A 26,052-nucleotide genomic window follows, 5' to 3' on the forward strand; every position below is an offset into this window, starting at 1 on the left:
TCGCCCGTAGTCACAGTTACTCCTTTCAGCATAGCATAACTTGGTGTCAGAAATACCTGTGCCCATCTGCGACATAAGCATCTTCTAAAATTAGCTGAAAAATAACCCTCGTGGGTTAGAGGGTCTGAGGTTAACATATAAATAGTAATTGTACTTTGTTTGTTTGTTTGTTTGTTTTCCATGTGCTTTTGTTTCCCAGTTTTGTCTTTGGGGGGTCTTTAACAATCTACGTTTTATAAGTAAAATAAACAGTTTGTAAAATGAGGGAGCATTTTCTTCTATAAAAATCATTTTATAATCCTGAAAGCTCTAACAATGGGCAGAGTAGAAGGCATTTTATCACACTCATTGACCTATGTAATATGGATTCTGTATAGGCTATGCCTGTATATATCTAGGTGTATGTATATATGCATATGCATGAATTACCTCTTTCATCTTGTCCAAAAGAAAGAAAAGATGATTCTGACAAACGTGGGCTGGAAACTTTGGGATCCGTGGTGGGCTGAGCTTGGCCAGCTGCCAGCTGCCCATCCAGCCGCTCTCATTCCCTCTCCTCAACAGGGCAGTGGCAGAAAATGAGATGGAAAAGCTCGTGGGTCAAAACAAAGACGGGGAGGTCACCAGTCAGCATCATGGGCAAAACAGACTCGACCTGGGGAAAATCGTTTTAATTTGTTGCCCATTAAAATAGGGTTGGGCAGTGAGAAACAAAGCTGAAGCAAGACCTTTCCCCCACCTCCCCTCCGGATGGGAGCTGCCTGTTCAGCTGCTGCAGCTGGGCAGCAAGCTTCCCCACGTGCATCAGCCTCAGCTAGAGGTGGTTGCAGAAACACCTGCTAGCCTGGCTTTGGTAAATCCAATGTGGTTTTGTGTAATCTCACTGCACGGCACCTGTAAATGTCTTTGTTGCAGTGGAAAACTTACAAAATATAGTCATCTTCTGCCATGGGTCCACTCACCCCAACGGCTCAGGTCCTCTGATTTTGCTTGACTCGCCGTGAGCCATGCACAACGTGTGCAGGGTCCAGCAAGAAATCTGTCTTCGGGACTTTACCACTCACATAATCACGGTGTCTCCTGGCCAGGTTCAGCAAAGCACATAAGTACATGTTTAATTTTAAGCACATGTTTAAGTCCTATTAGTATTAATGGGAGTAAAAGGAGGGCTTATATTTAGGTACATGCTTAAAAATGATTTATTGAGGAGAGATAAAATTAAGCCCACGCTTAAGAGCTTTGCTCATTCAGGCTGGAATATTTACATTTGCTCCAAACACATGTTCAAGTCATTAAGACTTGTGATATATACTTGTGATTTGCTACTTCTTGTTGTCTTGCAATTGGCTCTGGAGAGACCAAAGTACACAAAAGTGATACTTTATGGCCATGTTCTATTTAAAGATAGTCCATTAAAAAGGAAAAAAAAAAAAAAAAAAAAAAAAAAGGAAAAAAAGGAAAGAAAAAGAGTGGTTTGTTCTACCTCAACCTCAATACCTCAATAAAAGGGTTGTAGTTTCATTTCTCTGTCTCTTTAAATCTGGGCCAGGTCCACAGCTGTGCCACGGAGATCAGGGTGCTGAGCTCTTCCTCCAGGGACTGCTCTATTGCCAGCGCTGTTTTCGAGCTTGCAGGTACTGGTTTTAAGCTTTCGTAGCTTGATTTATTTATTTTTCCTGCTGTTGTTTCTGCAATTGGGTGCATAGAAATGCCAGTGAAAAGCTATACCCATGGATGCACGTGTGGGAAAGCTGCAGCACACAGTTGCCTAATGGGAAACAGCCAGGTTGGCTCTGCTGCGTTGCGGGGCACTTACCGGAGGAGGTAAATACGGGGGAAATTAAGGATAGGGTTTTTATGCTTGCTTGTTGGGAGAGCTGGAGTTTCTTAACATGTTTTGACTAGTTGGAGAGAAGGGTTTATTGCAGTCTTCAGAGGGGTGTTGTGTTGGTGGTGTCTTGTAAGACTTCGCTGCTGCTAGTTCACGATCTTATCAAAAACTTGAGCCGTTCTGTGTGTTTTCTCAGCAAAAGCTCAGCTCTTGGAGGCAAGTGACAAGAGCTGATTCACAGTTTTCATTGTGTAAAAGGCATGTGCGGGAGCTTAGCTGTTTAAAAAAAAAAAAAAAGTTTTAACATTTGACTTAATGAAGCTTCTCAAAACTAGGCTTACAAAAGGTGCTGTAATAGAGTTTTGCTCCTACCTTGTGCTTCCTTTAAAGGTCTCTTTCATGATCTGAGGTTCCTGCCCATGATTTACCCTGAATGTTTGGGGTTTGGCAGTACCCTTGCTGCATAGGACTGAAGATATTTGATGTACTATTTGCTTCTGTTGATTCCAAGGAGTTTTAAATATATGTTTAGTTTAATGGTGCAAAGCAGCGATTGGCTTTCTGGAAGGCTTCCATAGCAAACTGTGCCTCTGAATGTGCACATGTGCCCCTGAAGCATACTTACAGAGCCCTGATCTGTGAGCGTAATGCATGCAGGAGCACTGAGCTGCCAGAAGAGCAGGCATTCATGAGCATTACCATAAACTATATTTGCATATCAATCATTCATACTTGAAAGCAGGGGTTAGTAACCCTTTCCTATTGAGCTGGTGTGTTCCACTGCACGTTCTGCCCTTGTGGCTTTGAACGGCAGGAAAGTGTGCTTGCTTGATCAACCACAAAACAGTAGTTCTCCCTTAATCAGGATACATAACTCTGCTACAGCTAAAAAACTGAAAAAAAAAAATGAAATAAAGACCCTATGCTGCCATATGAGGCTGTCTTTTATTAATAAGGAAAATATGCTCTTCCAATACATAAGCTAGTTAACATGTAGATGGGGACACCTTGTCTCAGGTGTGTTGGTCCAGCAGGTGCCAAAGGTCTGAGCTCATTGCTTGGAGGCGTCAGGACCATGTAGAGCCGATGAATGTACACACATGTGCCTCCTTTTGTCTAACGAAGCTGCTTTGGCAAAGAGCATTGCTTTACTTGTACACCAGACTTATTTTGCTTGTGGTGTCTGTTTATAAGAGCTTTGCAAGGCTTTGCAGGCCTGTCAGAGTGACCTGTCAGAGTAACCTACCTTTGCTCAGGAAATACAAAGCTACTGAAACAGAGGATACCATAAACAAAGGTCATCGTGTAGGGTTGAGGATAGCATAAAGGCTTATGATCCAGGTGGATCCTGGAGCTCTGTGCCACCTTAGGCAAGCATCTTGACCTCTGCTTGCCTCAGTCACCCTGCAGTAAAGCAGGGCCTCTTTGAGGACCTGATGTTGTACATTAGCTGAGCTTTCCTGATGCAAAAAAACAAATTCTGAAGCTCTTCTGCAATGCTTGCAGAACTAACTGAACAGTGTTGAGGCTTAGCTTGTGCGTCTGGTGTTTTGGCGGTTTTTCCCCCCCATGCAAGGCATAAGAACAGGGTCACTGCATGAAAATCAGCAGGAAGAACCTCTCCACGGGTACAAAAGATGAAAGCTGGAGAAGGCCTGAGTTAGAGTGCTGGTCAACGACTTCCCAAATGTATCTCTCTTTAGTAATGAAAACTCTCAGAATCAAAGAGAAGAATCCAACACAACCCTATAGTGAGCTGCTCTGATTTGTTTTTTAGTGAGCAAACCGCCTGGGTTATGCTCACATACTTCTTTTATTTATTTATTTTTATTATTATTTTATTCTTAAACTTAGCTTGTGGGCATGAATAGTTGCATAAACAGGAAGCCCTGTGTGTCTCTTGGAGGCAGGCCCCAGGAAGGGCATTTTTAAGTTTCTTGCAAGAGCATCAGCTTAGAGTTTCCTTTAAGACTTGGAGCTGAAATTGTTCATGTGTGTGTTTCTAAAATAAAGAATGGGATTAAAGAAAAAAAAATTTAATCAAGTTTCACAAATGTCATCACCATCACAGCTTGAATGCGGTTAGCTAAGCATAGGCACAGATGTTATCATCTCTCAGTATGCTCTTGCCACTGGGAGCAATGAATTGTGTTGTAAGTCTAGAACCTTGTAACTTTATTAAAAAAAAAAAAAATTGCTTACCAAACAGTTCTGCAAATAGCCTTCAGTGCTGGGCACACCCCATCAAGAATGTATGTTGCAGCTGTGAAATGCGCAGCAACTAGACTTAAATTTCTCAACTCAGTTGGTTTGACATCAGCAGCTTCTGTATTGCTGGGATGTGTGCGGGGTGTCTTTCCCAATAAAACGCTGCACCACTCTGGTCTTTGTTTTGGCTTTGGTGTATTTTACAGTTTTGAAACACGCTCAGAATTAGGTTTTTGTGTTCTTCCATTAGTATGGAAGTACAGCTGAAAAGATTGGTCATTAGTAACCAAGTTCAGCAACTAGCACTGGAATTAGTATTTTCTGTAATAATGTAACTCAAGTAATACAACACTTTAGGGAAGACATATAAAGATGAAAAGGCTCTGCCCCCAAAGTATAAATAGACAAAAACCTCTACAAATATATGCCAAACCCCTGCAGCCACCCTCCCCAACAAAAACTCAAGGCTTTTATAATCCAGCTCATAGAGAAGGGCTTGTTTAACTTTCATCTATTTAATTTCACAGTTTGCAGATTAGTTAAGTGTCGTAACTTGGCACCTGCATTCTCATTTAAGGGCCATGAATGCCCTGCAGCTGGCCAGGCTGGCTCTGCAACTGTAGGACCACCAGGTCCGTGGATGGTACCTCAAAACCCAGTCCACCTCTTGAGACACATTGCCTTTGGTGATGTCCCTTGGCATGCATCATTCTTCACTGGACGGCCCTGAAGTGGTGGTGGTATGTGGGGCAGGCTTGTAAGGGCACAGAGCTAGGAATCATCATTTAAACTGACTTTGAAGTACAGAAGTGGGAGAAAAAAGTCCACCTAGCTCTCCTGACCTATGCTGTTAAATGTTTTTGTCAAGAACAACTCAGTTATGCTGTGTAAAATCAACTGCCTGTGTCTTTAAATATATCACTACAGAAACAGTTTCTATAGCTGTAGAATTATAGAGCTAAGGATATAATTTTTTACTACTGTATATGCCTGTGCTTATAGATATATGGATACACCTGGACATAAATGTATGCTATTGCTATCTTTTTTGTTATACAGCATGAATATTTTCTGCCTGAATAACCCTGTTATTTTTATTAATCCCTGATGATGAAGGAAAGTACGTATTTTAAGCACCTTTTCTTTGTAAGACAGGAAATTGTATTTGCTTTCGTTCATTGCTAGCACCAATCTATTCCGACGGATCTGTGACACAGATAAGAAGCAGAAGTGTCTCGAGTACTGACTTCTACATTTATTTTCTCAAAGCAGAGGACAAAGAAGCTAAACATTTAAAATGCATGGATTCCCCTGAAAGCTTTAAACCTATTAGGGCAGATGCACGGCAACTTTGCACACAGATTGCCCCCAAAGTAAGTCTTGATTTCAGGACTAAGCCAAACTGGCATGCAAGAGCAGTTGCTGTTGATCTTTTATACTAATTTTGGATTAATTGTGATCTTCAGCACTGCGTAAACATGCTAACCTAGTACTTCAGCTTCACCACAGCTAAACATTAATCCTTCTTAATGCTCTAAGTCAACTTTTAGTCCTTAGCAGAATTTACCTTAATCTCTGGCTAGGAAGCTAACTGATTTACAAAACATAATCCAAGAGCTCCAGAATCTTAAGGAAAATGTGCAGAGAAGCAATTCATCTATGCAGAATAATGCGTTTGTCTGGTATCCTTCCTAAGATGCTACTGGAAGTGATTCATCAAAAATATTGGGACCTGTGGTATAAAGATTTCCTTCTCTTGTTAAATGATGAAATGCATAGGTACATTCGGTCCCCTGTGTTATTTTTCTTACCTTTCTTATCTCTTTTAGCTGCGTTACTTATGGCTATGGAAAATGAAAAAAAAAATAAAAATATATAGGTTTATTAATTTGGTGAAGCATTTAAACACATCTTTATAGCTGTAAATATGTAACCTCGATGTGGATAACCAAGTCTGTGGTGCTGAAATATTTGAATGTTACTATTGGCCAGCAGTTTTGTTGTTCCCCCTGTTTCTTACCAAACCTAATACAATTTAAGACAGCCATAGCTGTTATCCTCTAGGTCTGAGATAACAAAGCCATATGAGTGGCTGGGAAAGAGAACTGTTGAAGAGAGGAAAGGTTTTTTTTTTGTTGTTTGTTTGTTTGTTTTACCTCAGTTTTGTGTAGTACGTCAGTGAAGCTCTAAAAATCTGTAACGCCCAGGAGTCCCTTGGCTGTATTTTGGAGGATGGTAGGTTTTATGTTTTGCTTCGGTGTGTGGGAGAAGCCTTTGATAGCTGGGGAAGCCTCTGATGGCGGGGAGTATCAGAAGAAACCATGGGATAAGGGGTGGGGGTCGAGGTTCCCCAACAGAACTAGAACTGCTGGGAGGGGACCCAACAGCCATCACCCAAAATGTCAAGAATCAGGAAAATCAAGTATGTGGAGTTGCATGTGATGAATCTGGAAGGACTTGACTTAGTTTTCATCAAGCTCTTACATAGTCTTATGTGGAGGTTCAACAGCTTGGCCATGTTGAAGTCCTATCAACTTAATAAAGATCAGAGTTGCCTTCAGTACTCTCTGCAAGTCTCTGCATATGAGTATCTGGAAGCTGCTTGGTTCCCTTCTACAGTGCTCTCACCCTTCGGTTTCCTCTCTCTCCTTTTTTTTTTTCATTCCTCTTGTATCCTCATTACATTTAATCATCTGTGTCCACACCCCTCCTACCCCTAGGACAATTTCCTAATTTTTACTCCTAGCTTGATTATTTTATCTACTTCACAAATATGAGCTTTTGCTATGAAAAATGCAGGCTCTCTGCAGAGAAGGTGGGGAGAGAAGGCTTAGTGATGGCCAACACTTCACCCCCACCTAGCAAAACATTTCCAGAATAAGTGGGACATATTCATGCTTTGGGAAATATCTCCCTGAACCTGACAGAGAAATCTTTGCTGTGCATTATTTTGTTGGTTCTCCACAGCTTTAGTTCTTCACCAGATTTCTGTCCCCTAACTCATAGTGAAAGAAACCAAATCTTGCAAATTTTTCTGTTTCTATAGCAGGTTTCGGAGCAGCTTTTGAGGTATGGAGACCTGAGTAAGACTGTTGTGTCCAGGGTGACATGGATGAGGGGCTTATGATTGTGCCTCAGCCTGGTGGAGGAGTGGGTTGAGGGGTTCAAGCAGCCTGAAGCCATGTGCCAGCTCATAGGTGTCCCCAAGGGGACAAGACACCAGGGAAGGCTGCTCCTGCTCCACGTGCCCTGCCTGGGGGCTACCAGGAGGTGTTGTCAGAGCGTCACTAGCTGTCAGGAGGGTGCTGGGCTGGGAGACCCCAGCAACAGGGCTTGTACCAGCAGCTGCTGCGCTCGTGCCAGCGGGGAGGGTGCCGGCCTTCAGAGCTGCCCTTCGGGGTTTAGGTTACTGAACTGGGCTGGCAATAGCCCACACCTATATTTAGGGTTGGAATCTGTACCAGTGCGTTAGAAAGCTTGTGTACGTGCCATCCTCAGGTAACCCTGCCCCGAGAAAGCCTCCTGAGTGCTTCTTGGGATCCGGCAGCTTCCCTCCCGTGTGGTGGGGAGCCGCATGGTGGTGGTTCACCTCCTTGTGCTCTGAAATGGCTCCTTCTGCACAAAGCCATCCAAAATGGGGGAGAAAAGTGCTCGTGTGGGGCCCTCCCACACCTCACCCTTTCCATCTCTGAGTGAGAAACCAAGTGGCTCCCATGGTCCCTTGGTGTCCCCAGCCTGCGTTTGGTCCAGAAGGTGGTGGCCACTGGCTCATTGGTCCCATAGGAGTGAGGGCATAGAAAGAAATGGGAAAGAGCCCTCATTTTCTGCCCTTGTATCCGCAGAGGCGCCTCATGTGGATTGTGATTTGAGCAGATGCAAAACTTCAGACCATTTTATTTGGATTGCTTTGTGATAGATTTTAGTGTTTTGATGTTTTACGGGTGTATCGCTTTCTGGTCTCCTTATTGATTGACTTTCCAGGAAGGCTAGGGAGCAGGATTTTCTGCAATGGGCTGATGTGAGTATTTGAAAAACATTCGTGTTTTCTCCACTGCAGTATCTAAGGTTTTTTTACAGTCACCTTTTTGCTTGGGTTTACCCAGTTCTCTTATTTCCTAAAGTGTTGTAATATTAGGGAAATTGTTTCAAAGCTGAGCACAAATGGACTCTGATTCTTCTAACTATATCCGGTTGTCTTAAAACAGTGTGAAATCCATGCTGACCATTCACAATCCTGTTTTTACCAATGCTCTAAGTTTTCAAACAAAGGAAACCAGATGGTTAAAGTCCATGCTTTGATAAGTCGCTTTACTAATATTTTGGGCTCTTACCCAAAATATTATGACTTTGACATAAAATTGGCAGGAGTAATCCATTTCCAAGGCGGTGTCTTGAATTCATTCACTTTTTCAAAATGGATTTCTGTCTTACATTTGTCTGTTCATGCTCACAATGATTTTAAAATAGCAATAATAATCTGATTTTGTTACTTTGGTATTTTTTTTTTTTTTTCACTTTTCATAAACTGTTGAACGGTTTACTCTTAAACTGAGCAGGACAGATATTTGTATGGGAGATAACTGATCTTAAAATGCATTGTTTTAGATAATGAAGCTGTAGATGTTGGTTTTCAAAATGATATGATTTATGGATTATTTAGGGGATTTTTTTTTCTTTATGTTAAACATGGAACTTCTTGTACTCCTGATGGAATTGCTTGGCATAGGTTGTATGGCACAGACTGCTGCATGCACTCATCCTAAACTATTGCGATACATTTTGGAAAAACTATATTCAGTCTTTTGAAGGGAGATGAGATGTCTTAAATTGCAGATGACCAGGGTCAGATGTTCAGATAGCCAAATCCTTTCCTTGCTGAATCTAGACTTGGAAGACTTTGAGTGAAGCCATTTGGGGAGAAAATGATTCCTTGTGGTCCTGGGAACATGAGATCCATGGGGAGAGGTGCAAGGTAGGCCTGGGAAACAGGTGCATTGAAGAAAAAGAAGTCTGAGAAGAAACTTCATCCCTCTGTGTTTACAGTTTCTGTCTGGAAAGTAATTTTGTCTTGTGAGTGGATTTAAGGAGAGTCTGGGAACCCAGGGTAGTCCGAAGCAACAGGGTTTTTTTGTTAATGACGGCCTGATTTATTCCTGGATATGTTACTTGTGTTTATATCTGACTGCTGAAATTCATTAATTGTATCACTTATTGCACTAATTTATGTTCTCCCAGGCCCAAGGAACCCACAGCATGTTAAATGCCCACATGGCTCCAATAATTGGGATGACTGAAGGGTTGTTTATTTTCCCCTCTTGGGTTTGTGTTGCAGTTGTCACGCTGTTTGCCAACGCTAACCAATTCCTGCATGCTGCTGCTCACACAGATGCAGAGTCCTTTGAAATAGGGGGGGGCAGAGGTGGCACTTAGGAGCTTACGGGCTCTGGTTTGAGAATTGGAGGCATCTTGTGACTCCACAAACACTTTATTCTGAGGGAACAGAAAATCTCACTGCTACAAAATAAGCCTTATGAGGCCAGCCTCACTCAGACTTCCTACCAGGGATGCTGCTTGTCAATGAACTTGGTTTTCATTTGGTTCAGTTGGAGCTCCTCATACTGAGAAGTGCCAAACGAGGCCCCACAGGCTTTACTTCTTCCACATTACGTGGCCCTTGAGAGGAGGTGCAGAAATGGATCTGACTACCGCCACCTCATAACCTTGGTAGCTGTAAATCCTGTCGTTATGTACTAGAAGCTTTATCAGAAACAGTGTGGAGGCTCAGGTTCTTTTTATAGTTATTGAGATGACATAATTAGCCTTAATGATTTTTTAATTTTATCTTTTTAATTTTATCTTTTTTTTCCTTTTTGTTTTTAATTTTCCTTAGGACCAGTGACCATCCTGCAATATACTATGCTGTCTTTGGGATTTGTTAGGAAGACATTTTGGCCTTTCTGGTGTATTTTATTTTTAACAGCCACTTGCATGCAGTACAATGTAGAAAAAAACTTCTATTCCCATGCCTTTGTTAAAATTTCTGCATGGTGTTTCTGTGGGACAATGAAAAGGCTTTAAAAAATAAGAGTGTAAGTGAATGCAGCATAACATTCTGGTTATGCTTATGAATGGTTATTACCTGCATTATATTTTCTTTCTGAGTTTGTGCGGGTGAAAATCCTGTCTCTGGCTAAATGCAATTAATAATCAGAGCTTGAAACATGCTTGTGACATAAATCTTGATCACAGTGACACTTCAGAACTGGAAGTTGCCAAAAAGATAACCCCCTTTCCTGTATCTAAATGCTGTAGGATATGTAACCCACGTGGAACAGTTGCTTAAGGAGAAGAAAGAAAAATCTGTAACTCTTTGATAGGCAGCCATAATTGATGCTGCATAACCCACCTTGGTGTGATCATGTTGATGTGCACATCAACGTTTTTGAGGAGCTTTCAAGGAAGATGTAAATGTCGATGTTGTGTCTCCTCAAGTCTTAATATCACCTTCCAAAGTCCTTTTGTGTTGATAATGTATTGCTGAATGACACTTATTTAAAGGTATTTTGTTGTATTTGTAGTGCTGGTGACTTTCAGATTCTGTTTTAAATAGCAAACTCTTATTTTTACCTCTTAAGAATATATTTGACTTAAAGTGGATCATGAAAATGTCATATATACAAATAGTGATCTTTCTCCTATGTAACGGATGTTCTAACATAATTGATGCAAAAAAAAAAAAATGCAAAGGTATTTTACTCCTTAAGAAAAAGAAAACATCCATGAAAACAACATAATATTTGTATTTGAGGGTTGTGTTGCCTTAGCCATGCAATCTTAGTCTTTGCTTCTGTGGTAGTACTTGTCTTCTCATCCCCCAAAACCTTTATGATGACATGTCAAGGTACAATGTAAAGCATTTGGTATTTTTTAACGTAAAAGGTAATAGCAAGGTCAGCCAACCTCTGAATGATTTAATTTGAAGGAAACTTCATTATGAAACTTTTCTAACTGCAGGTATTTGTGAAAATGTGTCATCCCATTCTTGGCGTGTTGCAGGGCATGAAGGCATGCTTCAGGGGTTGGGCTTCTTCAAGCAAGAGGCAAAAGTGGGGAGATGAATATCGCTGAGATAACTGTGGCACCTGTGCTGATAGCTGAACAGCTCCCAGCAAGGTTTATTTGTAGGGGTGGTGATGCCGCAGACTTCCAGGAAGGCCGAGTAGAAACAAACAAAACCTACGAAATGATGGGTACGTGAGAGGAACAGGCTGTGTGCGTGGTACTAGATCCCACCATCGCTGGGCACAGCAGAGGGACCGCTGCTGTTCAGAAAGGTATTTGGTTTGTGCAGGTACCAAACGTACTTCTAGTGATGTGTAAGTAATTGGGAATACTATTTCAAATTTGCTTAAGTGAAAATAACTTGAATAAACTGTGTAGCATGTAGTTTGTAATGTTTAGTTTTACATATACACATAGATGGATAAAATATATGTATGCACAAGCGATTTGCTATGATTATCTGACAAGCTGCGGCATGATACAACACTTAATAATGGCTAGTAAACCTCTAAATGATGTCAGTGTATTACAGAGCTCTTTTCATGATATTATCAGCAGTCATTAAAGTTATTTATTGCTGTCATCATGCATTTCTGTTACCCATAGCAACTTGGCAGAAAACATATTGCTAGCACAGCTGATGATAGATTCAGTTTCAGGTTTGGGATACGACAATCCAAACATCTGAATGGTATTTTTATGCTTACTGGCAAATTGTGCTTCGTTGGGTCATGCTGCATTTCCAGTAATACTTAAATAATGCGTTTATGCGTTTTCCATACTGCATGCAAACAGCATCTTCCCTTCCATAAAGAAAAACTCATCTGCATGTCTTGGAGCACTCTGAGGTGGGAAAGCAGCACTGTTTTGTGGATCTGGGATGCTGAGACACGACGTGGTGTTGGTGTGTTGAGCATCTTGGGGAGAGGCAGCATCTCTGGAGAGCGGTGCTGGCTTGGCTGTGTTGCAGCACGTGTATATCCGCTGTCCTGGCTGCAAGCCGTGCGCCCGCCTGTCCTTCATTCTCCTATTCACTGAAAATACGGCGTAAGGCAGCTAAGGTGCTTTGTAGGCAGCACTATGTATTTGTCCAGAAAAAATCTTTTGAGCAAAGGGAGAAAATGGAGATGTTTAGAACTGCTTTTTCCTCGAGTGTTTCATTTGGGCTCCATCACTAAACACAATGAATCTTGGTTTCTGTGCAGGGCTTAGCTGTTCTTCCACTATTGGGCTTCATCTCAGGGCTTTTTTGAAACTTTGGTATTTAATATTAAATCCCCGATTATAAAGGCTTAAAACAAACAAACAAAAAAGAGGGAAATGCACACATGCACAATTTAATTTAGGGATTTCAAAAGGAGGTATTTCTACCCTGCACATGTGTTGATGGATGCTTTTTTTTTTTTTTTTTTTTTAATTTTACTTCTCTCTCTGCTGAGATTAGTGTACAGCTTTTATAGTTTGTTATTTTTGGATGCGCTGCTGAGAGACACTGGTGTCTAAATTTATTCCCTCTGATAAACTTATTTTTCTTCCACGCTGAATGCGAGGAGGGGACGGCTGTCTCTTTAGCAGCTGTGTGTATGCATATGACCCAGTATAGTTGTGGGATTGACATATTTGCAGAATTTGGTTCCTGTGTGAGATGTGAGCTACAAAAAGCCAAGCTCAAGTCTTCTATTTGGCATTTTCTCCTCTAATTATATACTGGAGGGGTTTAAACTTCTACAAGTTTCTCTCTTGTTGGGCTGATGCCGCAGGAGTTGGGCTGATGCCGCAGGAGTTGGGCTGATGCCGCAGGAGTTGGGCTGATGCCGCAGGAGTTGGGCTGATGCCGCAGGAGTTGGGCTGATGCCGCAGGAGTTGGGCTGATGCCGCAGGCGGGCTGTGCCTGGAGGTGGGCACCCTGGTGCATGGGCACAGCCAGCACAGCAGAGCAGTTGCATGACCCCACCGAATCGTTTGGTTTGATTCGTACTGAACAAAAGTGTACTTTACGCTGGAGCAACATGCTCATCTACTTAGAATAAATACAAATTATTCTGGCTTCTGAGTTTTGACATAGGTTTTTGAAGTTTTCTTAAAGTTATTATGATCAGATGAAATTAATTACAGAGTACTTTACATATACTCATCTGGTAAATGTCATACAACAGACAGAGTCAAAGGGAAGGTATGCAGGATTTTCGGTCTCCCTCTCCTTCATGTTACAATCTTTATGTTGCCACTGAGCTTTAGGTGTGCCTGTCTGAGCTGTTTCTTCTGCTGGAAAAAGAACAACCCCTCCACCTCCCTCATCTACCCACCCCAAAAAAAAATCCCCAAAGCAAAACTCTGATTGCTGCCTGTTCAGAGAGGAAATCTCACCCAGTTTGCGAACAAACTGCCTGGAGAAATCCCTGCAGCAGTCAGGGATTTCAGACCCTTGCCTTTCCACTGCTCACTGCAGATGTGGTGTGTGTTTTCCTGCTGCACACAGCAGCCTTCCTGCCCCTCTTGGTACTGGGGGAAGAGAAAGGGACTGGGCCAGGAGGTGTTTGAGAAAACAAATCCCATTGCAGAGAGCTTGGTGAGCGCCAGGTGAAAGTCTCCTCCAGTCACCTGGGGCACACCAGCAGTGCCAGGCTTCTTCCAAGGAAGCCTTTCAGTGCCACCCCACCTTCGTCTTTCCTCTTCTAACTATGGCACCGGCTCTCTAAACCTGGTGTTGCAGCTTCTCCAGGTCACATAACCAGATTTTTCTGGACTTTGCAAGAAATGCCATGTCAGTGTGCTTTGCTGCTTCTGACCAGTGGAGAAGGGATATTCCCAAGCAGTTTATGTAGATTGTGCTAGCGCGATTTCCAGTTGTACTGTATACATTAGCAGTGATAAGGGCATCGCCTAATCTCCAGGGTCATCTCTCCCTACTGTAGTAAAATAGTTTTAGCGTGCATAAAGTAGCTTGAGTTGTCTCATACAAAGAGGGTCTGACAGTCGTGTAGGGGTGTGTAAATATGTAAAGACCTTAAATATTAATCTTCTTGAGGCATACACGTCTGCACACTAACTTGTTCATATTTCTCTTCCAAGTGCTGTTACACAAGGTAGTGTAGCTTTTTCCCTTTGCAAATATCTGAGATAAATATTCTTGTTAACAGTGCAAAGTTTTAGTGTGCGTTTATGATGATATAATACACAATACATATTTTAACTGGCTCTGTATTTTTAGGTTTAGAGAAAAAAAAGTCTCATCTGGAGTACGCTAAGCCAGTTTATTCCAGAGGAATATTCCAGCAAACAACTGCTAAATTGCAGCAGTTCATAGAAGTGTCAGCACTTGCAGAGTCAGTCATTTGTTTTTCTTTCAAATGTTCTGCAACTGCGACGATGGTGAACGCTTTCTCTTTGTGCTGCCTTTCACAGAAAAGTGTTTTCAGGTAGCAAGCATGTGATATTCTTTCCCTGGGCATGTTTGGTCAGACCTTCCATGATTTTTATTTTTTATTTTTTTTTAAACCTTATTTTTAAAGCACCCTGACTAAATTTTTGACATCTAGTTAATAAGTAACAAGTGACTCTAATAACTCTGCTGTCATGCTTTTTATTTACAGTGTATGCAAAAATTAAGAGAGAGGAGGGGGAGACAAATCTGGAGTGAATTTCCATCACCCATAGTGGTTTTTGCTAAGAAAACAGTCTTTAAATGTAAACAACATCTGTATTTTTCATGTTGTCTTTCTAAATACTGGTTCTGTAAATAACTTGCCCCCACTGTAAGGCAACAGTTAGATGCCTTAATCTCTCAGTCATCCAGAGCTTTGTGCAGAATGCAGACTTCCAGCATATTTAAACATACATCTCCCAAACTTTTGATATCTTTTCCTCACGGCAGGATTTCAAAAGGTAGATGACTGTGAAATGCACTTTCATTCTCTGTGTTAGTGCTTTAACATTAGTCTGACTTTAATAGGCTGGGATGATTTCAGCTTATAAATCTTCAACTGGAGGATAAAGTTCAAGTAGATAAAATCAAACAGATGTTGGTGGGAGGATTTCTTCATGACCCATAAAAGTGCTATCATCAAAGCCTAGAATCATTTGTTTTGAATTATTACATTGTTATCAAAAGGACTGTAGCAGTCTGTTTGTTGAGAAATTGGATCTGTTTATCTGAAAACAGAACAAAGATGCCATGCTAAGACGTCCCTGGGAAAGTGTGGGTTAGCTGATGGCTGACACGCTAGGGTAGCTGTGAGACGTTTTGATTGACAGCTGTCCAAATAACTGCCAGGCCTGGAAGCTTCTGCACGTTATTATATTATTGAAAATGGCATCCAATTAAATATTGAAGTGTTACTTGTTTGAAAAACAAATGCACTTTCCCTTTGTCTTGAGGAAATAAAGATTTTTCAAAAGCTTCTTTTCCCCCATTTTCGTTTTTTAACTTAGTGGAGATGCCAAGTTACCTTTCAGTAGTAATTTTAAATCATGACCAAAAACTGTTGAAGACTTTGTTGAAGTGAAACTTCATGCATTTACTTCAGCTCTGTGGTGTCCTGCTACACAGAAACAAGTTGCACCTGCATAAGTGAAAAAAAAAAAAAAAGTGTTGTTTTTATTACTTACTGGTAATCCTTTACTCTTTTACTCATAATTTATTTAGAGAAAAAATAAAAAAAAAAAGCTATACAAGTGCCATATATATAAGTGTTAGTGTGAATCTAAGCTCAGCACTCAGATTTAAGTGTATATCATGTAAAAGCATAAGAGAATCACCTTGAAAATCCTCCAGCTACCACAGGTGTTTATATATCTGTGTATGCACATACAGCACGGCTTTGCAGCCAATGCAGACCTTAACTGCCTTCCCTTTCCTTCAGAAAACCACTGACCATAAAATGAAATAGGCCAGGGAAGTGTTCTGCCTGTTTGAGAGCTCTGTAGGAGGACTTGAACCTTGCCCCGAAGCTCTCAAAAGGGATTGTGTCACCTGCAGAGCACTATGAAGGTGTGCTTCTCTGTGCTGACTTGCTTTCCAGGGACACAGCCTCAGTGTGGAAAAACTTGATGTAAGTTGCCCTAGAGGGGTGTTAGAGGTGAACCGGACAGCAAGCATCGTGACCTGGATTGAGGAACCCGAAGTGTGGGCTGTGGAGCTGTTCCTGTGCTTGTTTCTGCTGAGGGGAAGCCAAGGGCTGCGTACCTGCATCGCCTCTTGCCAGTACTCTCAGGGTCTTCATGCTGTGCACCTAGCTGGTGCAAAGTGAGGTGCCCCTTGGGCAGGGGTAGAACATGAGTAGGCATGGGGAAAAGTGTACAAAAATCCAGCTTTTCCTAGGGGTCCACCTTCTTTGTTTCCAAGGATGGTCAAGGGAATGCTTCTCTGAAGTCAGCTGTCAACCAGGGGAATCTGACATGGCACCACTTGGTCTTACTGTAGTAAAACACGTTGGTTTCATTTCCTCTCAAATATCACTTCTCTTTATCCTTTTCAGTCATAACAGTGACTGTGTTAATGCTGCATCTGATAAAACCAATGGTGATGCATTTGCTGAGATGCTTGTGACCATGGCAGGTAGAGCAAAATGCTCTCCTGAGTTAAAATCCTGTGTAGGAAGCTCAAGAAATACTGCGCTATAGTCTGTAAATGTCAACAACATACTAGCGTGAGTTCATTGCAGATTATTTTAGAGTTTTATATATATATATATATATTTTTTTTTTTTCCTTTTGGAATATCTGTTCTGCTGTGATCCTGAAGGCTTAATTCTAGATTTACAGCATCATCTGCAGGCTTCCTGTGACAGAAATTTGCAGGCCTTGGCCCAATCTTGCAGTGGTTAGCAGGCTGCTGTGTCTGTGTAAAGTTTGCCAGACTTTAGAAACAGAGTAAAGGAGTGCAATAGGACACTTGCGTACAGCTTGCTGTTGATTTTGCTCTAAGTGTAGAAAGAAATAGTGAAATTTTAAAATACTAAGCTAAGGGGAGAACTATTTTCCCTGCCTTGAGGAGAAAAAAAAAAAAAAAAAAAAAGAAAGAAAACACGAAAGGCTTGCCTTGACCAGATGTTTAAAATGCTCAGTCCTTATGGCCTGTTTAATTATTTTGATGAGTGCAAGCTATTTCTCTTTGATAGCCTGAGAATCCAGAGACAACAAAATCTGTGCTTAGAGCTGGCCTCTTCAAAAGCGGGTGTGTGAGGAAACAAGGCTGGGAGGAATTGCTGCTGCCTAGGGTGGGGAGATGATGTAGTGATGGGTGGAGAAGCATGCAGGGATCGGGGAGGGGAATGCAGGGCCCTGTAGCCACCCGTCTTGTGGATTTGCTTGATACAACCTTGAACAGAGCTTGGAGGAGCATCTCTGGAGCTTTCTGGATTCTGGAGCAGGACACGTAGCTCTTTCTTGCATGGGGGAACCAACAAGCAGTCTCATGGGCTACCGTGCCAATGGCAAACTTACCTTAAGTACTTTAAGATCTATCACATTCTGAAAATGCATAGTAGTGGAATATAAAATCAATTATTTCAAACTACTTTAATGCATTTTTTTCTCTGAGGCATTGAACTTGCTGATGGTGCACATGCTTTCGTGTTGAGTGAAAAGCTTTTCGGAGAAAAGCTAATGTATGAAGCAGAGATGAGCAGAAAATATTTATAACACCTAGTCTCATTGTGGTTCAAGATGCTTTCCTACTTGCATTGCCAAGTCTAGTAAATTACTACAGTTTAGAGAAACTATTCTTTCTTGGGGGGAAGGAAGGTGTGGAACACAACTTCGTTAGAAAGAAATCTTGAAAAAATATTTTCAACCAATGCAAAAACGCTGCACGTTGTGCAAATGGACCAGGGTCACCGTTACATTCATTCTGCCCCAAAAAAGCTCAGCTTAGCCTCCAAGAACTTGGTCAGGTGAAATAGAGCTGTTCAGGTCTAACAGCAAGCAACTCACAGCAGTATTGAATGATCACATCAAACCAGGTATCCCATAAAAGATTCTTTTTTTTAAAAAAAAATATTTTTTTATCATTTGGGAATGTAGAGACTTATTTTTACCTTTGTTTGCTTAGGAAATCAGTTGTTTTGGAGGCTCACAGTTAGTGAAGAATGGTGGTTTCTTCACTTGCAATGTGCTTGTGGTATAAGAGATTTGGAATGCTCATGGCAGAATGCTTCTGCCATGGGATTTATTTATTTTTTTGTAAACTGAAGAGTTTCATAAATCTAATCACCTACTCTTATTCCCTGAGGATCTGCCTCCTCAAGCTAATAGGTGCTGGGCTTCAAATGTGATAAAAAAAGGGAAGAAACCAAGTGGCACTCTTTCTCAACCCCAGAAATAGCACCTGCAAAAAATAATTGTTTATTTCACGTCTTAGGATTTCGTATAAAATATCCTTGCTTTCCCAGACAGAGGGCAACTCGGTAACTGCTCACTGTGTGTGTTCACTTCCCCCATGTGGCTGTCAATATGTTCCTAGAGCTTTACAAAGCAGTAAAGCTCTTTTTCTTTTGTAAGTTGCCATTCTGTTATACATGTATGATGTGTACCACCAACTGCACGGACTTCTTTCTGTGCTGTGGTGTTTTGCCACTTTCCCTAGTTTCACTGCTGTGAAGGATGGAGGGACAGCTGGAGAGACCACAAAAATTATACACAGTGTCTGTTTTGGCCATTCAAGTTTTCTACACATTGTGCTTGTTCAAAAGATCAGAGAGTGAAATCAAGGGAGCACATGCAGAAATGCAGAGCTCATAAAACTCCCCCAGCCCTCTAAGGCAGTGTGCCGTTCTTGCTTTCTGTTGAAAAGTGACTAACAATAGGCGTCTTCTGTCTGGTGCATACATGGTATCAGTTGCTAGCAGACAGCTGTGAGTGGCTCTAACTCAGAGTTAAATAATGAAAAGAGACACCCACCCTCAGTGAACGTCAAACTAAGCAACTCGCCCATTACGAGCTGCACTCCACACGTCTGGGTGTTATGATGCAGGGTTTTGGATTGCCGTCTTGGTACCATACTCTCTCAGCGGGTTTCAAAGTTGAGTGAATTGTGAAGGCAAAAAGTTGTTTAATGGTAAACTTTGGGTGCCAGAGGTGGTCAGGGATCAGCTGCCACTTGTGACAAGTGTGATGAAATTTGAGAAAACTTACAGCTAGTTTCACACTAAGAAACTAAGCCTGTAAATGACCTTACAAGGGACAGAGTGGTCACAGGAATTTTTAATTCCACTGCAGATCAGTCTCTTCTATGCCCCTCAGTCTCTGGACCTGAGAGGAGACTGATGGCTTTTCCATCCAAGTTTTTCATATGTCCTGGGGCTGCAGGGGGTAGGGGGTCTACAAGCGGGAGGGATAGCATGCATTGCATTCTCTTCTTGAGGAGTGTTTGCAAGGGTGAAGATGAACTGAGGGTCAGTTTTATCCCTTTTTCCTGAATACAAGGTGAATGTTAGTCAACTTTTGAGGATGCGTAAAGTCAGAGATCAAGAAGACCGGCTGTGGAAAGACAAGTCGTATGAAGAACTGGCAGGAATGTTGAGAAGATTGGTCTTGTTCAGTTTTAGCAGACCTGCATGATAATCTTTAAGTGAGGAATTAATTTGAGGTACTTCAGGGGTGAAAAAAAAAAAAAAAAAAAAGTAATATAAGATTCAAGATCTCAAAGGAGAAAGCTTTGTAAGGAGAAAGTGTATGTTAACTTTACTAAGTGCTAAGAAAGCATACATTAACTTTACTAAGTGCTGTTAAAATGTGCAAAGTTAATGAACTGACTTGTATAAATGAAGAATGGAACGAGATCAGCCTCAGTGGAAAATTTTTCATGTGACTCCTGAAAAGCTTAGAAAGAAAATTATACTAAAAATAAAGGGGAAGATGTACCAGGACATAAGAAATCAAGTTGCCCGGAGAGAAAGATTTTGCAGCCTTAAACATTAAGGCAATGTGGAAAAGCAAAACTAAGTTGTTCTTTACTGCTTGAGCTATAACAGCAATAAATAAATAAATAATCATAATCAAAACCTAATCTTGTTGGCAGGGAATCCCCAAGTAAGACTTTCTTAGATTTATGTAAGAGAAGACATGATACCATGGCATGAACAAAATAGTGCCTTGAAGATAAGTAAATGGCATCCAGAATGCTAAAGAAAGGTTTACATAGCTGGAGATTTCAGGTAGTAACACAGAAACGTCATTAAATCTGCAGCAACTGCTTTGTACAGTAGCCTCATAAATTAAATGAAACCATATTCAAAGTACACAATGCATTATAGCTTTGCTCCTGAAACTTCTGAAAGAAAACAGAGATGTTTTCTGAAAGCCTGGGATGCTTCCAGATATCCTGCACTTGGAAATAGAGAAAAATGATTCAGCCTATAAAGCATCTCTCTTGGAAAGTAACTTAAAAATAACTGCGGCTGTGGAGGATACAACGAGATAGTGGCATTGCTTGAGTGGCAGTGCTACAAAGTTCAGTCCTAGTTATGGGGAAGACATCTTACATTCGCATAGGTCTGAGCAATTAAAATGAAGTGCTAGAGCGAGCCACAACTAAATACCTATGCTTGACTAAATATTATCCAGCTTAGTTAAAAGAAAAAAATTCTCTGTACTCAGTGCCAAATGTTACTGGATAAAGAAAGCAGTTACTAGATCGCACTCTGGACGCCGGCAGAGAGATGAATATTCTATGTGGGATGAAACCTTCAGCAAAAATATCTTCTTGCCACCCACGAGGCCTGCAAATAGGAGACGTATGTAGCAGTCCCGAGGGCGATGACATCCTGATGTATAGGTACTGAGCCCGTATGATGGAAGCTGTGGCACATCATACTCACAGCCTCATCTGTCTGCTAGTAAAAGCCAGGGGAGTAAATCTAGAATTGAAATAAAATGATGAAATTGTGACTGACGGCAGCTTCATGTGTGGAACAGTTCTGACCTCCTAAGAACTAAAATCTGACCTCCGAAAGGTAAAAGCAATACAGGAAAGCCTACTACTAAAGATATTAAATTGGTTCAGAGATTATTAGGGTTTATAAACTCAGAGAGAATTTTTTTTTTCTGATGGGTCTCAGATGTGTGTGAATTCCTGTGGCAACTGCTGGGCAGAGACGCATGCTGGAAGTCAGTCCCTCAATACGACATGCTTCATCCTGCACGTCAGAAAGACCAGGACCGCATACACTGTGCTTCCCAGTTCATCATTCAGCTGACTCCCTTGGAAAGTAGGAGGGTAACAAACATTTTTATAAGGTGTTTTTTATCTTAATCCCTTGTCCGAATCTGACTATAAGAAATTACACCAGCAGTAGGAACAATTGCTCTGAAAGTTGCCTGCCCTTTGCAGTATGTGGAGGAGCTTTGCGCTTGATCTGATCACAGAGTGAGGAGGGGACGGAGTGAGGGTCAGCCTTGATCTGTATTGTCCTGTTAGTGTGGACACTCAGGTCCTGGTGAGTTATTGGAGCAGTGGTAAGCAAGAGTAAAACAGCTTCCAGGCACTGCTAGAAAAGGCAGCGGCATTACAGTGGTTTTCTTGCTGCTGTCCCAGGCTGGGTTGGTGGGAGTGAAAAACCAAGGATATGGAACAAATGGCCCTGGTAGATCAAAAAAGCTATTTTTAGTTTAAAAAAATAAATACTGGAAGCGATGGCCTGTGGGCTGGAACATTGCATGAAGGATTTGTTGGATCTTCTTTAAAAATAGTTCTCCAAACTGTTTGCATGCAACTATGCTTATCCATGAATTATGCCTATGAATTCTCCTATTTGCTACTGCCAGTGCCCTGACAGGCTGTGATAGGGCTATCCTGCTTTAGTGGTTGTTATTACTCCCCTGTCTTAAGGTTTTACCTTATGTTCATTAATTATTGCTCTATTTATGAGCTCTTTATGCCTGTTTTGCTCTATTTGGGCTTGCTGGCCCGTGTAGTGCTTGGCAGGGAGGTGCCCAGCTCTCAGGTTGCTCATGTCCCACGGTGCCATGCTAGGCCTGAAGTAATGGCAGGCCCAGACAAGGTGGCTGCCCTGCAGGCCACAGTTAGACTTTCAGGGTAGTGAAACACTCCTCACTGCCTGTCTTGTTATGTTTCTGTGTCAAATGGGTCAATGAAACACAGTGGGGTTACTGCCCCCCCTTTTGGGGGATGCTTGATTCTCTGGGCCACAGGGGTGGTGGTAGTGGCATTGCAGTTGCCCAGCCAGGTCAGGCCATGCAGGCCCTCTCCTTGGCCTTTTCCACCTCCACTTTTGTCACCATCGCCACTGTCAAAACTGGGTCCTCGTAAACTATCCACCACCCTTCAAATGTGGGATGTGTGATCACATTTTTTCTGTGGTAAATATTAAATCACCAAGGTGGAGCAGCCCTTGCATGAAGGGGATGGGCAGGGGTATTGGTGGCCCTTTCTCCATACTTAACCAAATATATATATTTATTATATATTCTTAGTGTTGTACTGAAAAGCTGAATTTTGGACTGCAGATCCAAGTTTGCATTTTTATCAAGTAAAGGGAAAAAGGTTTTCAGGAGGCTTGCGAGCACCCAGCTTGTCTTGTCTCCTCTGCCTCATGGCGAGGCTTGCTGCCTTTCTCTTGTTTTGTTTTAGTAATTTTTTTTTATCTTTTACCCTCCTCCTCCACATGTCATGAGATTTGCTGTAACTGCTTCATTAAGCTGCCGTGTGTCACGGTAGCAGCTCCGCGAGTTTAAATTGGCTATTTTTGTCTGCAAGCACGTGAAACTTGAGGACCAGAAGAACCGGCTCCACAGCTGTATTTCCATGTGCTGGATAGGGTCTGACATAAACAAAATGCTTTTCCTTCGGGTGCTTGGCAGCTCTCGGCCAACCTGTCAGAGAAATGGTTATGACTGTTTCTCTGCTCTCAAATGAGGCTGCTGAAAACTTACAGCCTCTCTGGGAATTTCAGCTTCTTTCCACAAAACAGTAACAAAATCCGTTTTTATGTTACATTTAATTGTAGACAATTTAGAGTGCTAAGAACTCTCTTCTGGCAGATTAAAAAGGCAGGGGAGTGGGTGGAGAATAACAACTGTACCCCTTTTTACGCTCAAACCTAATTTTCTCCTTTTGGAGCAAATTCACAACTTTTACGTAACCTGTCTGGCTGTTTTAAGAAGCCGCTCTCGGCAGATATTTGCCAAAACTTTCATCCTTCAGTGGTTTTTTTTTTTTTTTTTCAGTTGCTTCCTTGGCTTAGTTTACTAAACAAACCATTTTTCCTAGATGATGTTAGTTTAGCATGAATTATTCATTTAAAAGTTTTATTTCTGCTATTTAATTTTTATTAGCCAATAACCTTGTTTTGTTTTGTTTCAATGCCTTTTAGTTGAATTGTAGCTTCATTGATTGTGACAGATATCTAAGGTAAAAAGCCCTAAGGTTATATATATATATAAAAAAAAAAATCATACTGGGGGAGGAATACATGCAACAACAGCATATCAGAAGTGGTTAAATGCACCAATTGTACAAATACACTGATCCCAGTTATTTTTTCTGCTCTCCCCTATTTTATTTTATTTTTATTTTTTTTAGTTATAAAAGTCACACTGTTAAACTTCTAAAAATTGTTTACTGTAAGGACACTAAACTAAAAACAGGCATATTCACAAGGATATTCGTGAATAACAATGGATGTCACATGGCTCTTCTGTAATATGTTTTCCTATGATAAGTTGATAATTTTGGATATTTATAGTTTTGAGGGTTTTTAATGACTACAAGCAGCTTTCACAACTATAGAACTGTTCATCTAGACAGAAAGCAGAAATAGTACCATATGTGAGGGCAAACAGCAAATGTTTCTCAACAGGTGACAGACTAAAATGAGAGTGAAAAACGAAGAATAAATATATGTTAGTTACAGCTAATTCCAAATACATTCTTGCATGTTGTCATACTGAGGAAAAGAATGTCAGTGAAATATTGAATAAAATGCTCTCCATGAATGTTTTTCCTGCCAATTCAATACAACCTACTTTTAATGAATACTTTGGCATAAAATTTACGTTGTGCTACTGCTGAAGATAATAGTTCCCGTTGAACTAACTAAATGAGTGTTTTGATACCAGGCTCTCAGTGGAAGTGGTAGCCTATCCTTTCCATGTTTTCCAGGGAAAATGGGTCCATTCTGAAATAGCTATGATTTGGTAACTGAGTAATACTGCTTTGAGTCTTATAATAAAAGTTATCTGCTGCAACGATATACTCTGGGTGAGACTGGAGTGTCAAGGAGGCACTCAAGATAAAGGAGAAGTCAGGGTAATGGTAGATTTTGAGTGAGGAGCTAGAAAGCTAGCTCCTTAAATTTAAGCTAGTGGAAGCTTAAATTTAAGCTTTGCTGCTACATTTTACTAATGGGCATAATTCTTTTCTGGCTTTCATATGGGATTCAAACAATTATATGGAATTGTAAATGACAACCAACCTATCTATCAGGTTCAAAAAAGGCTAGCAAGGCACAAATAATCACATTAGTGATTCATCTTTAGAGTTGTGTTTTCAGCTAAGGAAGTTATGGCATCAGCAGTTTGGAAGGAGGACTGTCAAACAAATGCAGTTGTCATTAGTGCTTATGCTTAGGATGTGAAATTGCTGTACTCTTGTTGTAAAACTGCAAATATGTGTGTTTACAGCTTTGGTATTCCTACACAGTCCCACCTCCTAGTGCATCAGTGCCCAGCCAGTGGCTGGGGTTTTTGTGCACAAGGATGAAAATGCTTGATAATTGTTATTGAGTAGTGAGTACTGTATTTTAATAATGAGCTTGACTTCTTGATATTTTTGTGCTCGGTTCTTATTATGAAGCATTGTTGACATTTTGCATTTCTTTCCAAGTGAAGCACATGGTCTGAACAAAAGCCTAAAATTTGAAGCAAAGTAGCAACTTACAAAGAAATGTTTTAATAAAGTGTCCATCATACATGCAGATGAACTGGTCAAACAAAATATTTTTACCTTTTAGATTTTGTTGCTTTAATTTGAATTAAAAAAGGACATCCAGCAACGAGAGTAGTGATGCTTGCTCTAGCTGTTGCATTTCATTTTTGGTGCCTGGATTTATAGGAGTTCACATACTTTTCCTTAACTGGACAGACTGATGTGCTAGCTTTTGAAAAATGCTTTAAGCAATATTAAGTTATACTTTATTTTTTTTAATTATTATTATTTTACTTTATCTGTTTACACAGATCATTGACCTAGTGAGATATTTTTCTTCACTTCAGAATCCTGTTTAAATCCCAAATGATCATGTATATCAATTTTGATAATAGTTATTAGCCTCATGCTACTATGGCATGCCAATTCTTATTACCTTTCTGAAGACTGATTTCCTTGTGCTCAGTTGTGCTGGACGTATTTGTAGCTGTGCCCAATTTCTAGAAGTTCCCGTTTACTCTGGAGACATCGTGAGTCCTTTGACTATCGCATACTCATTGAGGGAGACAAGAGGCTGGGGTGAAGCTCCCATGCCACCCAGAGTTGCATTCTCTTTGCTTTCCCTTAAAGGAGGGAGAAGTTGCGTGAGCACTTAACTGGAGTTAGAGGGAGAATGCTCATTCTCTTTGCACTGTCTTTATCACAGTTAAGGCAGTTGCTTTGAAGTCATCTAATATAATGCAGTCTTTATAGAAGCTGTCTAATATAAATCAGGTAATGTCTTGTAAAAGAGCATGCCTTGCAATGTCAGTTGCTCAGAGCCTTCCAAGAGGACATCAGCAGCTGCTGCCTGTTGCTGAAGTTAGGCGACAAATTATGCACCCTTCTGCTATCCTGTCCTGAACCAGTACTTTTAAGAGTCACACAGCTTGGCTTCAGCAGATTTTATTGATGTTGCGTAATCTTTAGGGACGTACGGTCAGAAAGAGAGCATCTCTCTTGTGCATCTTAGAACCCTTGTGGCCACCCTGTTAAGGATTGATAAGACTTGGAGGATCTGGCCTCA

The 26,052-nt window shown here is 41.1% G+C and overlaps 1 protein-coding gene across 6 annotated transcripts in view; it reads left to right on the top strand.

Annotated features, from left to right (window-relative positions):
- Nucleotides 1-26,052, top strand: part of LOC311435831 (uncharacterized protein) — a 235,908-nt gene that overhangs the window by 100,074 nt on the left and 109,782 nt on the right. For 3 of the 6 annotated variants that reach the window (XM_084517259.1, XM_084517260.1, XM_084517262.1), the window contains exon 5: nt 1,550-1,634. The exons of the other annotated variants lie outside the window; for them this stretch is intronic. In XM_084517259.1, the coding sequence (XP_084373385.1) occupies nt 1,550-1,634 (85 nt within the window). The remainder of the gene's footprint in view (nt 1-1,549; nt 1,635-26,052) is intronic. 6 annotated transcript variants of the gene reach the window in all.

This window comes from Aythya ferina (genome assembly GCF_964211825.1).
Source record: "Aythya ferina genome assembly, chromosome: 4".
Lineage (NCBI taxonomy): Eukaryota > Metazoa > Chordata > Aves > Anseriformes > Anatidae > Aythya > Aythya ferina.